The sequence below is a fragment of the Canis aureus genome, chromosome 25 (genome assembly GCF_053574225.1).
Source record: "Canis aureus isolate CA01 chromosome 25, VMU_Caureus_v.1.0, whole genome shotgun sequence".
NCBI lineage: Eukaryota > Metazoa > Chordata > Mammalia > Carnivora > Canidae > Canis > Canis aureus.
In genome coordinates this window covers 34,160,399-34,175,988 of record NC_135635.1, presented here as the reverse complement: position 1 = coordinate 34,175,988, position 15,590 = coordinate 34,160,399, and the positions used below count along the sequence as shown (strand labels likewise).

The window sequence follows — 15,590 nt, the reverse complement described above, 5'->3', positions numbered from 1 at the left end:
TCTTTGGTCACTTACCTGTATACTGGTTTTTTCTGAGAACACTGCTCAGGGCACAGATTTTAAAAAGGAGTAGCTACCTGAGTGTAGCAGGAAAATATATGAAATGTTGGAACATTGTGTAGGGAGTGAGCAAGCACTTGAACAGTAGTTGAGGATCCGGATTCTAGTCAATTCTGCCATCTAACAAATCATATTATTCTAGCCAAATCCCTTTCCTCATCTGTAAAAGGAGGCAACTGTGTCCCTGAAATCCTCTACATTGTGCTATCTGCCCCAGAGAAAACATAAGCTCCACCAAAGCAGCACTGTCTGCTTTATCTGCTTAGGGCCCAATCTAAGAACAGCTCCTGGTACCTTGCAGGTGCGAGGAAATACTTGGTGATATTGAACAATTCATGCTGTATGTTGCTCATTAAAAAGGTTTTTTTTTTCATATATGGAGTCTTAGCTATTTTTCAAATTGCTTTGGTCTGAACTATCACATTTGATTGTCAGGGGGTCCACATTGTACTTGTTAACACAGAAATATAGGCATGCCTTGTCGAATGGGAAGAGGAGTGGCTTGTGAGTTGGAAGACTTGGCCTACCACTAACTACTGTGTGTGACTTTGGGGAAGTCTTTCCATTTCTCTAGGTTCTGTTTTCTTATCTGTAAGGTGAGGGGGTTGAATTAGACCCTAAGAAGCCCTCTGGTGGCACACATCTAACTTTGGTCCTGTTATATACAATATATGGGTAATAAGAAGAGATGGATCCATTGGGAAGGATGTGGGGCTGCAGGAAGATTGAAGGCAAAGTAATTAGTGCAGAGGCATCAGTTCATTGGAAACATCAAGACAGGCAGACTCAGCTGTTTATATGTAGCACCTAAAATCATTTATGAGCATCAAGTAGGGTGGCTCTTTCTTTGCTGTTACTGGTTTGTCAAAGCAGGTTATTGACCTCAGCCACATCTGCCACCATACTCACTGTTGCTGGGTGCTAGAACCTTGGAAAAAAGCCTACCAGTTGCAAGCTATGAAATGTCTGTGTTATTTAAAATGCTTAGTCATGAGGATCCCAGGGCTATAACTTTTATCATAAATTCTGGGTCAATCATATTTAGGGGCCCTTTATAAAAAATGACTAGAGGAGTAATCCAGTAGTACATTGCTAGTGCTCTCTATATTTTGTCACATTAACATGACCCTAATTTTTTCAGACCAAGGTCTTTCAGCAACATTAGTAAGAGGTGCCAATTTGTTCTTACATTGCTAAGGAAAGGAGTCTTTCAGTTGCGTGAAGGAAAAAAGAGACACATAGTCAAGGTAGGGTGGCCAGCAAGATTGTAATTATGGTTGAGAGGGTAGTCTTCTGATGAAGGGCCCAGATGGATGGAAAGGGCTAGGAAGCAGGGGAGGAAGGATGAGCCCATACTTTGTTGGCAGCATGACTCTGAGCTCCCCAGTAGCCCATCAGGGCTACATTAGGATGGTCTTCTGGGTCTTCACTATGCATGTTTCCTGTGGACTTTCTTCTTCTGTGTCTTGCTGGGGGCTTGGTTTGGCCAATGGGATGAAACACTCTTGTGTGGGATCAACAGTCTGGAAAAGAAGATATGCCATTGTCAATTTGCTGAGCGAACACAATAACTCTCCACAGCTATGTTTAAAATATCACTTCAGCATCACTTAATCCTTTGTTAATAAAAGGAAAAAAATATTGAGGCTATGCATATCAGAATTTTTTTTATACCACCTTCCCTCTTAATCAGTAACAAGAATCTTTATGCAAGATTCATGACTAGCTGATCACTGGAAATTGAAGTAATCTAAGAAATTCTAGAAAAGATAATATTTTCTCATCATGTTAGTGCCCTCCAGAGGGTTAATTACAGCAAATGATGCATCTCTGTTTTGGTCTGTGTGCCATTCCAGGAAAAGGCTAAGTCTCAGGTAACAGACCAGAAGGATTAGCTAGAGTTGCCTCACATGGTTCATCGAACAAACAGCCTAAGCATGACTTTCACCCTCAGATTTTAGTTATGGAGATAAGGATATAAGAATTACGTCCCAGTTTGGTATTTCTGGCTGCCTGTATTTGTATGCCCTCAAGCTATCATGACACAAACACAAGTTACCTCCAATTCTACTTACTAGTGCTTCTGCTTTTGCCTGAAAGGATTAAAATTGGTTATACCCATCTGGTGATGAGGGTGACAGACCTAGCCCAGTTCTTGGGGCAGCTTGGGCTGCAGGAGCTAGACAGTGACTCAGAGAGGCAGCTGGTGGGGCTCAGGGGATTCATTTAGACAACTGATAAATACTAAAAACAGATCTGACCTCATACATATTTACAATTCCCTGTTGTCCCGAGGGCAAAAAGCAGTAAGCTTGTTCCTCTTCACGCTCTCACAAACCTTTCGAGCTGCCTTTTTCTTTCCAGCGACATTCACTTGTATCAGAGTACATTGTTGATGGTGTGGGAGGGCCTTGGGCAGGGGCAAAGGCATGACTTGCCTTTATTGCACTCCTCCAATATGGATTATATCTGGATGGCTTAAGTTCCACATGCTTGTGGAGATGAGCCTGCCCTACCTCTCCTTTCTCAGGTCAGTAAAGACACCAGAAATGAAGCCTGACAGCTTTCTTAAGGAAGGAGTATTTGCTATGCCCCTCTTTGGTGATGGTAGATGAGCACATTTACCTGCAGCTGAATGGGGGTACCATATGAAGTTAATGCTACATCCTCCTCAGCTCCATCACTGTCTCGGGCTGAAAGCCAAAGGAGGGAAGGGCTTGGGTTAGTGTTAGAGATTCACCTGGAAACAGCACATGAGGACCATGAGAAGACCCAAGGGCTTGCAAAGAGGCTCTTGACCCTTTAAAAAGGAATTCTCACTTGAGGCTGTTTTTTTTTTTTTTAAATCTATGATTTTAAGAAAGAGTGTTTTTAAAGCTTATGAGGAAGGTTGGCTTTGGATGGCATCTGTGTATTCAGGAGAGCCACATCTGTGGTTAGTGATTGAAGAGGCTGAACACTGGTCATCACCTTCTAGAGGAAGGGCGCTGCTCACAGTGGGTCAAGGTCTTTGGCCCTGCAGTGTTACCTGTGTGACCTTGCATACCTCACTGTCCTCAACACTAAAATAAAAGGCCTTACCTAGATCAAAGCTCCTTCAGGCTTGATACTCCATAAACTTTGGTTCGGCTTTAAAAAAGCAGACCTAATAAAAAAGATCCCTAGAGACAATTTTATCCCATCACTGAATAATAATCATAATAATAATCACATGCACAGTTATTGGTTTAAGGTCAGGCTTCTCGACAAGACTGTAGGCTCTATGAAGACAGGAGCCATGTCTGCTTTAAGGCCAGGCCCTCGCCTGCATATACATATTTGTTGTTTGATGGTCACAGATGTAGCCATGTCCTAAGTGTTTATGCATAGTGGTTCTCTCACTTACTAGCCGTGTGACCTAGGGCCACATTGTTTAACCTTTGGTTGCCCTTCTTTCTTGATGGGAATAAAAGAGGGATAACAGTGATCATGATAGTAAATCTACTTCATAGGGTTATCTTGAAGATTGAGCCAATCAATATGTATAAGGCTCTTGGAACAGGGCATGATATGTAGAAAACACTATAATGCTGTACTTTGTGTATTTTTATCCATGGTGGTGCTGGTGGTGTGGTCATAACTGATGCTCTGACATCCTCTCCAAATGGTATTTTTTAGAGGGTTGAATCTTAAGAAATATGAAATGCTCTTCTTTCCCTGGAAGCAGAGTGAACTGAATTCTTGGTTTAACTTTGTGCCTTGAGGCAATATGAGACTCCTTCACACTTAGCATTTTGTTGACCAACATTCATCTAACATGCTCATCAGACCAAATCATAAATGAGAGAAGCCTCATTCTCCAGCAATCTCCAGCATTAGTTGTTGTTCATGGATTTACCAAAGGGCTGCGTGTTTCTCTCTATTAATCCTGCAACCCCCTCATGGTGTGAAATCTGAGTTGAATGAGGAAGACCTTACATTTATATGGGGAGGGGGCGGGGATGTTATAACCATCATTTAAAGACAAGGAGCCTGACCTTCTAGAGGTTAAGGAGCTTGGTTTGGTCTCAAAGTTGGAAGGAAGCAGAGGTGAGTCTCAAAGGCAGAACATCCAGATCCTGCCTTCTTTCTGCTACCCTCATGCTGCCCAATTATTTCATGCTCCCTGGATCTTTAGGAATGTCAAATCCTTGCCTTCTCTGCCCTCAGACCAAACAAATCCTGCCCAGACTCATTGTCTTCTTCCCTACTCCATGCGACTTCTCTCTCTGTAACCTGTTGCTCTTGAGGGTGATAAAACAGCAGTTTTGCAATTTGTTCCTGCAAAAGAACAAATAGAAATTACACTGCTTGGGACTATTGAAATTGGTTTCTTCTAGGAAGGGGGGAAATGCCTTGAAGAAAAAAAATGCTGAGAATTGTCAAAAAGGACTGTCCAGCAAAAGCTGGTACTTGCTATAGGGAAAACAATCCAAAGGGACTTCAGTTTGCAGGTACATTCTCTTGGTTCATGTCATTTTATAGTTATTGACTTCTTTTTACACTGCACAGACTCATTATTTTTATCTTAATATCTTCAAAAAGACTCAGACTGGCTTTGTCTGTACACCTTCAGACAACGGACAGAAATAAATGCCCACAGCAGTGTGATACTTTAAAATATACATGGGTCTTGATTTTAGCAAACTTGATATAACAATACACTAAGTAAAACAGATAAAGTAAGCAATAATCCAAACAGAAGCTTTCCCTTGATTTAAAAAAAAAAAAGATTCATAGCTGATACTTTATATTTTGGATCTCCATGAATTAGATCACATTTAAAATTCTCAGTTACAAGGGCAACTGAGTTTTTAAAAGTGCAATCAATATACAGCTCTCTAGGAACACATTTATAATACAGGGCCAAGTATATTTACTCCTATTTGTTTGGTGTCCTGTAGTAACATGCTTGAATGCATTTTCATTCTCCACCCGGATGTTTTTATATCTTGGAATTAAGTCCATAAGCCACTTCAGGAAGATAAAGCCTAATCCTCTTTTGAAAGACTCGCAGGGAAGTAGAGTCCTTAATCCCCTTTGCTGATCTATTTCTGTGTTTACCGACTCTTATTTTCACATTTAATCTAAATCCTTCATGCTTTGGGTTGAGTTCATTTCTACATGTTGTCTGTATTTGGAGATATAAAGCAACAGGGCCACAGCCTCTTGGAGAGAGGTTTCCATACTGGTGAAATTCCCTGCTGATCTTTTCTTGTTTTATTCTTCTTTCAGATGGATAATACTGGCCCCACAACCTTGTGGTAAATTAAATAATTATGTGACTGGAGTCACAGCTACAAGCAGTAGTAATCAGAACAGTAGTAATCAGAATGCGACTTCTCTCTCTGTAACCTGTTGCTCTTGAGGGTGATAAAACAGCAGTTTTACTACTAGAATTAGTAGTAATCAGAACAGTCACATGACAAATGGATGTCTCATGGACTCAAAATGTCACATTTTGGTATAGAGTTTAGAGAAAGAACTTGAACAGTCTACGAGGAAGGTATATTAAGAACTACCACTTGTCTCATTGTCTTAACGTTTCCATATTGGTCTGATGCTATAACCCTTAATTATCTTTGTGGTTCTCCCTTAGACTCCCCAAATTGCTCACACTTCTCATTGGTGGATCCCAGAACTGGAATGGGTATTCTCGTTGGAGACTGACCAATGCCAAGCACAAGAGCCTGATGGATCTTGCTGACCACATGTCTGCTTACATGGCACTAGGACTGTTTTCAGAGCCAATGAAAACAAAGACAGTGGTAAGCCGCTTTCCTCCCTCCAGTTTGTGACCTATGGTACACGGGGTTTTTCAGGTTCCTGTTATCACACTCTACTTGTCTGGCTCTTATCTATCTTGCATTGTATTTTTTTCCTGAGCTTGGTGTCATCCTGTATTTTGTACTGAGTTTTCATCGTTCTTCTTATTTTTGATATTTGTATCTTTCCCAGGTGACCTAAATTCTGATTCTGTTGGCCAAGTTTAAGTTTCTGGTTATTCTGCCCAATTTGAAGAGCAATCTGTATCTTTTTTACTACATTACTGATTTATTTTTTATTTTTTTTTAAAAACACCAAACTACATCGACAATGACTGTCACTGGAAGGCTATTTCCTGCTCAGAAATGGATTTTCTAACCATACTCAAGTAACAAGGATAGGACCAGGAAATGTGCTTTTGCAAACCTTAACTCTTCCACCAAGACACTCTTGAAAACACTTGGAACACTTGTGTCTTCGGATATAGAATATCAATCATTACAAATCCCAGTATGTTTGAAGTATCATAAAACTCTAAAAATTCCTCTCTCTTTTTTCCTCTGACTTTTGTGTCCTGGAAACATACGACAACCATAACACGAACACAAGAAGTTTTACCCTAACTTCTGGTGAGAACCATGAAAAGTAGTTTCAGGGATTGACTCTGCAATTCTGCCACAAACCTTAGTGATCTGATGATGCACCAGCAACAGGAAAAGAGAAACTGTTCTAGGAAGGATGTATAGCCTCAATTTCCGACTCTGTCAACTGCACTGAAAAGAATTAATGGGTGCATCTATCTGAGCAGCATTTAATTTGAATGTGTAATTAGCCAGAGATTACAGCTCAAAAAAAGTGTATATGCTTAAAGGGAAGGCTTCTATTAATTTTTTTGAGCCTGGTGAACATTATGTGTGCTATACAATATATAAGATAACATAATTTTTACACATTATAAATAAATTGTGAGGAATCGGATGCCTATTAAGACACAAAAATTGATGTAAAATTTTGATATCGGGTTATGAACAATAGGCCAGATGTTTTAGAAAGGAATGAATGAGTTTTGACATATTTCTAGATAACCAGAATTAGTCACTATTTTTCACAGGTTGTTAGGGTCCAAGCATTTTTGTTGTCATGGTTAATATATTTTATTCATTAACAAAGTATAGTCAGATGGCTTGGTCTTACATCATGATAAAAATCTGACCAGAAATTTTTATGAAAATGTTACCTAAGCAAGTTGCTTTATTTCTATTAATGATTACACATCTGAGCCTTTATTAGAATTGTGATTCAGTGGCTCTTCACCTTTTGTAAACCTTGAAGGCTTTCAAGCAATAAATGGTTTGAAAAGTAGAAATCCAGAAGTTATGGGGCTTTGTGACGTTAATGAGGTGATGAGTCCTATGAATCAGTTTATTATGATGTTTGGGCAAATTAACTTCAAGACTTAAAATTTAAAAAAAATGTCAATTGCTGTTGCCAAGATTGACTTTTGCACTTGATAGCCCAAACATCTGGACTTAGCATCATATGTCATGCAATTGCGTGGTCCAAGCCTAATTTGGGGCTGGTTAACTCACTTTATAGTGAGTGCCTTTCTTTACCCAGCGTGAGCACTCAGAGCCACACCCTCTTTATTTAGGCCCTTTGATTCATTTCTGTCTTGGTCTCTTCCCCATAAATCTCTGTATTTTGGAAGAACTGATTTTTCATAAAAGTTTAACATTGATTCTGGCTGTCTTTATCTCCATCCTGGAACTCTTAAGTCACCCATCAAAATTGTGACCATTTCTTTATTGTTCCCTCTTGGTTCATCCTGTTTCTCGATTTCTCTCCTGTTTCTCCCATAGGAGAGCCTCCCTGCTCCCTAAATCCCCTGGGAAAGTACCTCGTGAGAGTTCTTGGTTCTCCACTCTGAAGCTGCATCGGTAGGCTGGGGCTGGGCAGGCATTGCCTGGTAAGGGGCAGTTTTGCCTGCTGGATCTGTAGAGAATGCAGAGCTCGGGTATGATGTACAGCAGCAGGAAGACCCATGCGTTGGTGACCAGGGCAATACAGATGACAGGGTCATCCCACTGGGGCTGCCGCTGGAGCTGTGGGTTGCCTCTCAGGAGCATGGAGATCCACACTACCCAGATGATGATGGAGATGAGCACAGTGACAAAGATGAGCCTTCCATGTTGTTTCCAGTTCTCACAAGGGCCACAGAAAGTGGCTTTGGAGATGAAGAATGTGAGGGCCATCAGGAAGAGGACATAGACCAGGAGTACAACAAAGTCCACATTGAGCTGACAGGGTGTCATATGCATAAACATCATACCTCTGGTCATCATGAGAGTCACGTACTCAATGGCAATGATTACCTGCAACAAGCTGACACCAATAGCAATGCACAGAATTGTCGTCCAAGAGAAGGAGACTCTACCCCGGACCAGCTTCACCAGGTTGGAGGCATGAGCCAAGAGGCATGAGAAACAGAGAGCAAAGAGAACCCCAAAGAGGAAGTAGCGTACGGGGGCAGTTTGCTGATTGAATTGAGCGATGAAGGCAAATGCAAGGCTAAAGAGTCCCAGCACACCCAAGAGGAAGAGGAACTGAGTGGGGAGGGTATTCCACAGGCTGCAGTCTTGAACTCTTCGCAGGAGGAAGAGATATGCCAAGAGTAGTATGATTGTAACCACTATGCCGATTATCGCCAGGGACTCGAGAACAATGCTCCATGCTCCCTCGTTGTCACAGACAAAATAATAGTCCTCAGTGGACTTGATGCAGTCCTCATACATGGTGACTTGTAGGTGGACCTCACGAGAATGGATTTCTGTTTCCCTGCAGGAGAAAGATGAGACAAACTCCTGACTATATCTACACACAAGAATGCCTGTTAGGTAGTCCTATTTGGCCACTATAATGTCTTTCACTCCCAACTATGAAATTGCCCCAAACTATCAAACCCTTAAAACTCTCTTAGCTGCATCTTGCTGGGAAAAGCAGAAAACTCTTCACTTGGAGCTTCCAGATACTTCATCCATCTTCATGTCACAGTTTGCATCAAGGCTTTTCGAAAACTAAGACAAAACCTTTTTCATAAAATGGGGTGTGTGACCACGTTTGCACGGTTGACAAGATTCCAGCTATATCAGGCTCCAGAACAAAGGTTGTCAACATTAATGGATCTTTGGATCATTGAAAACACTACTGCACTGCCTGAAGGAGATAGGCAGGTAATTTTTCCTCATAGTTCTAATGACTGTTCCTTCTTTTGATTTAAGTCAACCTAACACAACACGTTCTTGCTAAATATCTACTATTTGGTCATCAAAGAATTATACAAAATGGTCCCTGCCTTCAGATAACTTTTTCAACAGTCGAGCCCCAAAATCTATGTCTTTACTGAGGTTGCCTAGGAAAAAATCCCACATATTCATTAGGAATAAAGTACTTTGCAATTGAATACTCCTACCTGGATTCCTCTTCATTTATTCCCAGACCAGCTGGCTGGAGCAATTCGGGTTTACAGCTAAGGGCATGGGCCCTGAATTCCGACTTACCTTCTCTGTGTCCACACTGGAAGTTGAGGTAGTGCCTGCGAGGTTGTAACTGCCAATGAGTAAGAAGGAGACAATCTCAGCTTCTTTAATCTCTCCCCAAATGGGCGGAAGGAGTGGAGGCCCTCACTCAGTTCCTGCAGTGCCTATAAAAAGAACCGGAAGGTCAGAAAGACACACCTATTCCAGTTTCACAGCAACTTTTCTACAGAGATTTCTTTGGTGAGAATAATTATTTTTTAGTCTAATGCTAACCAGAGGCACCTTGGCCTTGGGGGTTCCTGAAGGTGACTTTAGGAAAGACTGCTTCCTCTCCGTATGCTCCACTGTGTTTAGGAAGCCTCAAGAAGCCCTCACATTGGCTGTTATGTGAGGACACTTCATTCTTCTTCTGACCTACTCCCTAGAGAGCCATCTCTGGAGTCTTCCCCACAGCTTGATTTTGATTGTGAGAGCCAAAAGAGCATCTGTTCAACAAAGGAATGAGTTTTACTGGGCCATAAAGAAGGCTCCTGTGCATTTAAAGGACTGGTGGTTGGAAAAATTGTGTAAGAGGGGACATTTGTCTTCTCTACTACTCTCTCTTCCTCTCTATTATAAGTCTTTCCTTGGGCTTTGGCTGTCCATCAGGTGTGGGCATCTACATGGACCAGCTCTTCCTGGTTATGCCAAAGATTTTGGTGTAATTTCCCTTTATCCTTCCTCACTTCATCCCCATCAGAATGCACTTGCTCTGGGTTTTATTCCATTGAGGTCCCCATCCCAGGGCCCAAGATAGAACTCACAGTTGAATTTACCAGCTGATACCGCTGAGTGAAGTAAGTCAATTGGAGAAGTACAAACATTATATGTTCTCATTCATTTGGGGAATATAAATAATAGTGAAAGGGAATATAAGGGAAGGGAGAAGAAATGTGTGGGAAATATCAGAAACGGAGACAGAATGTAAAGACTGCTAACTCTGGGAAACGAACTAGGGGTGGTAGAAGGGGAGGAGGGCGGGGGGTGGGAGTGAATGGGTGATGGGCACTGGGGGTTATTCTGTATGTTGGTAAATTGAACACCAATAAAAAATAAATTTAAAAAAAATTCCTTTCCTCCTGTGACAGCGTGTAATGAAGCTCAGAGTAGTGTTCAGCCTATACTGACTGCACCCCTACTTCCCCAATTTACTCCTTGGTTCTTTCCCTGGATATTTGCATTTTGACAGAGGACTTACAAGTTTCAAGTCACACTGGTTTCAAGTCACCTGTGTGATCTGACCCTATCTTTCTCATCCAATGTATTTCTTTCAGGCCTCCTGGCTCTATGGTTTATCCAGGTTGGCTTTCCCACTGCATCATAAAGAAACAGCTCCCATCTGCTTGCCTTCTCTTAGATGTTGTCCATGGTCTGAATTGCCATTTGCTTATTCCCACTGATCCTGTTTTCTGACCTAATACTTTCCCTACCTCTAAGATTTAGCTCTTACCTACTCTGAGCTTTCCTGCCTTCCCTGATCCCTGGAGCCCTCACCGATTACTTCCTACCACCAATGCCACAGCATCTTGGGTCTGTGCTGTTCACAACTCTGGAAGCTATATTTTCTGCCCATTTTTTGCATCAATTTTTAGTAAAGAAAACAGTAAATGAATTAAAAATAGTAACAAGCAATAAATTTATTAATTTATTTTATTTGTATTAGCCTCACCTCCTTGATGAGATTTACAGCTGTTTGAGGGGGCAGGTTCCACATTTTATTCCCTCATAGCACCTGGCCCTGAGGGGACAACCTTCCAGGTGATGGGTGGGCTGCTCAGCTGAAGGAAGGAGTCTAATGATAGAATTCCAGGTCTTGTGAAGGTATGTTTTAGCAGTGTGGTTTTCCAACAGATGCTTTTTAATGGGAACCACCTGCAAATAAGTCAGGACCTTAACAAACCCCAGACGAATTCATTCTGAAGTGGTGTTCTATCTTTAGAGACTCCTCAACTTTAAAGAGCCATTTCTTTCCTCTTTGAGAGAAGAATATTTTAGGGAGGAGAGTCCTCTCCTTTACTTGCTTTAGGCATAATTGTGGTTTGTTGGAAACTGTAAAAGCTAATCTAAAGTTTACATTAAGGGTGAAGAGTTTTTCTAGGCGATGAAATGTGACATCCGTGAGAATTTGCTCAAAGAGCCTAATGAGTGGTTAAATTGCTGTCTGTAGAACAGTAGAGGATTTTCCATTTAATTCCTCCAGAGAACTGTTCTGGTGACCCCTTCCCCACCTCCTCCCTTCCAGTTAGTTACCACTCATGGCCACTCCTCACTGTGGTGATATTTCCATTTCTGGCATACTTGTCTTCTAAGGAGATTCTTTGTGACCTTGATGGCTTGAGGCAGATGAATTAATGGGTTAATGACCACAAAGCCCTTTGAGGACCTTAGATAAAAGAGCTTGTCTCAGGTACTAATTATTGCTATTCTAAAATCTAGGGTCATGGAATTAACCCATCTGCTGCTAGGCCTTAAGGAAATGAGGGCCTCCTTTGCCTACACACATCCACATTACTCATGTCTCCTTTCTTTTGGCTTTTATGTGGCAACAGCATCACACCAAACAGCCCAGATATGGCTTTGATGAATCCAAGTATATTGATTATAACAAGTCCAATAAAAATGAAGACAAAACAGTCAAAAGGCCAAACGCCTTTTGCCAAACACCAATTTGTGTTGTCCCCTTCTTCCAGAAACAGAACTGGAGGGAATGTTAGAGGTTACCTAGTCTAACCCTTCCATTAATAATTAATAATAAGAAGGCCGATATTATAACATGATGAATTTCATAATAAGGAGGCAGAGGCCCAGAGAGATGAAGAGATGTACCGAAGGTAGAGAATGTTAGACGGGACAGCCAGGGTTGTCTGGCTGTTGGAATATTCTTGGCACTATCCCAGGTTGCCTTCCTGACCCTTCCCATCTCAGGAGGACAAGCCTTGAAAGAGACAAGCACTGAGACATGACATGTGGGTCATGACCATAAAAGAAAGAAAAAGCATAGACTATGAGAGAGTGTCAGATATTCTGTGTCCTTCAAGAAACCCTGTAACTATCATGACTGGCTGTGTGAGGACTGGCTGTGTAAGAGGGGGGTTGCTAACCAGGAATGGGTTCTTTGCTCATTTTGCTCCCTAGCAACTACAGGGCTGGCTTCATGGATGTGTAACCAATGTAGTTGTTCAGAGACCTCCATTCAAAAGGATCCCATGCTGGAAATTTCATGCTCTGTGGTCTCTATCTTGAAATTCCTAATTTTATCTTCATGAAATTGTGTTTTGAACATGAAGTCAGATGGGACAAGAAGCATGCACTGGGGGTTGGGAGCCTGGGCTCAGGTATGATCCTGTCTCCCATTTCCTCACTGCTTCCCTAAGACAGGTTCTCTGTCACCTACTCTCTATCACTCGTTGGTGCTCTGGGTCATTTGGCTTCTCCATTTCTACTCCTGACCTGTGACTGTGGCCACACTCTACCCGGGGTCACTTGTCCCCATGGGTTGAGGTGGTGGGCTCTTGGAAAGGGGAATTGATTTACCCACATCCAGCCAGGCTGCTCTCTTGTGATGCTGGACAGTGACAGCCATAGCCCCTCATCAGCCATGCGATCATTAGGGTAAACAACCCATGCATGCACTTAAAACCAGCCTGTACCCATACAACCATTCGGTTTTCATTTTCAGTATAGTATTCAATAAACCACCTGAGATATTCAACACCTTATTATAAAATAGGCTTTGTATTGGATGATTTTGCCCAACTTTATGCTAAAGTTCTAAGCACATTCAAGGTAGACTAGGCTTGGCAGCCCCGGTAGCTCAGCGGCTTAGGGCCACTTTCAGCCCAGGGCATGATCCTGGAGACCTGGAATCAAGTACCACATTAGGCTCCCTGCATGGAGCCTGCTTCTCCCTCTGCCTGTGTCTCTGCCTCTCTCATGAATAAATAAATAAAATCTTACAAAAAAAAAAAAAAAAGGTAGACTAGGCTAAGCTATGAAGCTTGGTAGGTTAGGTTTTTTTTTTTTTTTTTTTTTAAGATTTTATTTATTTATTTGAGAGAAAGAAAGCATGATCATGGGAAAGGGGTAGAGGGAAAGGGACAAGTAAACTCCCCGCTGAGCAGGGAGTGTGACACGCTGGGCGATCTCAGGACCCTGGGATCATGAGCTGAGCCAAATGCAGACGCTTAACTGACTGAGCCACCCAGATGCTTCAGGTTAGGTGTATTAAATGCATTTTCAACTTACTATATGTTCAACTTGTGATGGGTTTATCTGGATATAACCCCATTATAAATCAAGGAAGTTCTGTATACCATAATGTCTCATCAAATCTGTATTATTGCAGAACATAATTATAGTCTCATATAAATTTTGTGATTCAACTTGATCAAAGCACTGATGTAAGTTGTCAACACTTTTAGTTAGATCAGGTATGAATGACAGGAAAATTTTTGTGGAGGATTTTTTGTGTTGTTTAATTTTACTTACAACTGGATTAAGTATAATCTTTGAGTTGGAAAAATATATTGATTCAATATCATTTAGACTGGAAAAATTGTAAAAGAATTATAGAGTTGGACAACAAATATGACTAGAAACTATGTCAGAGTTATTAAAAACTGATTAACAATCATGGTTTATTCATCACGAATCTTTGGCACCTAAAGAAATTTTTCTTGAGCCTCATGGATTTATTGAAATCAAATGAGATGCCAGTTAGCAAAACTTGTAGAAATATATTGTTCAGATATTGGTGCTGACCATATCTACTTACTATAGGTAGTACAATTCCTGGTTGCCATAAGATAAAATATTTAGCAAAGTATGATACATAAACTCAGAAATAAGATTTAGATTTCTTGAATTGGGAAAATACCTTATTTGCCAAATATTTTTGGACAAGATACTGGATAGTAAAAGTGCATATTTGGCTGATTTGGGGCATTCTTAACTACTATTTTGGAAGAAAACCATATATATATATATTGGTTGGTTGGTTATATATATATATATATAATCTTTTAAAGATTTTATTTATTTATTCATGAGAGACATAGAGAGTGGGGCAGAGGCACAGCCAGGGGGAGAAGCAGGCTCCCTGTGGGGAGCCTGATATAGGGCTCGACCCCTGGATCCCAGGATCACGACCTGAACTGAAGGCAGAAGCTCAGCCACTGAGCCATCCAGGTGCCCTGGAAGAAAACTATATTTTAACATGTCAAACACATTCAAGGATTCCAAAAGGCATGGCAGTTTTAAAAGATGGTCGTTATGTATTCCTCCCATCAAGAAATGGGATTGAATTCCTTTCCACTTGAATCTCAGCTGATTTTCTTGTAACCAATAAAACATGGTGGGAGTGATGATGTATAAATTCTGCAGTGAGGTCAAAATGAGACTTGCAGCTTCTGCTTTGGTCCTTTGGAATACTTGGTCTCCAGATGATTTCTCCTGAGACACGGCTGTGAAGGTCTGAGAATCCCAAACCACCAAAGAGCCCACATGTAGGTTTGCTGGTCAACAGCACCAGCTGAGTCCAGTCTTCTGGCCATCCACGCCAAAGCACCGGACATGAGAATGGAAAAGCCATCTGGGAAATGGATCCTCTTGTTCAAGGTGTTCACTTGAAATTTCACTGAATGGAATTTATGTACATGTCTGTATGCAAGAATTATTTGCATTGCTATGAGTTTTCTACAAGTTAATGTTTATTTCTACAGAGTTCTAAACAGCCAAGTCAATACTGGGCGAAGGCAAAGGTGACATTGGCAATTACTACTGAGTGGATTTGCAGAATCAAGTATGCATTAACACATTTAGAGAGATCTACACTAGTAAAGTTGGGTTGATTTTTTTTTTTTGACTGGTTTACCAATGTGTTATTCTCTTGTTTTTCATTTTTAGAGGTGAATACCTACCTCCTTACCCACTGAATGGTCAAATGACCAAAAATTAGCACCTGGAAGTGTGCATGGTATTTAACAAGATAGCAAATATTGGCTTAGCTAATACTAGAAATAATGGATATCTCCGGAAAATTTGTGGACAACATGAATGCCCGTAACTTTAAATGTAACTTTAATAAACTGTTGGCTTTTAATAGAAGGCTCTGTATGACCCAGTGATAAAATGTCCTGGTGACAGGTCAGCTTTTTTTCTGTAGTAGAAATA

At 41.1% G+C, this 15,590-nt stretch overlaps 1 protein-coding gene across 3 annotated transcripts; it reads right to left on the bottom strand.

The window, feature by feature from the left end:
- Nucleotides 1-1,145: 1,145 nt before the first annotated feature.
- On the bottom strand, nt 1,146-9,616 carry GPRC5D (G protein-coupled receptor class C group 5 member D). 3 transcript variants are annotated; one of them, XM_077871009.1, is made up of 4 exons: nt 9,402-9,616; nt 7,742-8,679; nt 2,686-2,753; nt 1,146-1,583 (listed from the first exon to the last, which is right to left on the bottom strand). In XM_077871009.1, the coding sequence occupies exons 2-4, from the start codon at nt 8,634-8,636 to the stop codon at nt 1,461-1,463; spliced, it is 1,086 nt and encodes a 361-aa protein (XP_077727135.1). In that variant the 5' UTR covers nt 8,637-8,679; nt 9,402-9,616; the 3' UTR covers nt 1,146-1,460. The 3 variants fall into 3 exon arrangements, with proteins under 3 accessions (XP_077727135.1, XP_077727136.1, XP_077727137.1); XM_077871010.1 differs by lacking the exon at nt 9,402-9,616 and having other exon boundaries at nt 7,742-8,982; XM_077871011.1 differs by lacking the exon at nt 2,686-2,753 and having other exon boundaries at nt 1,449-1,583; nt 9,402-9,604.
- Nucleotides 9,617-15,590: the final 5,974 nt, after the last annotated feature.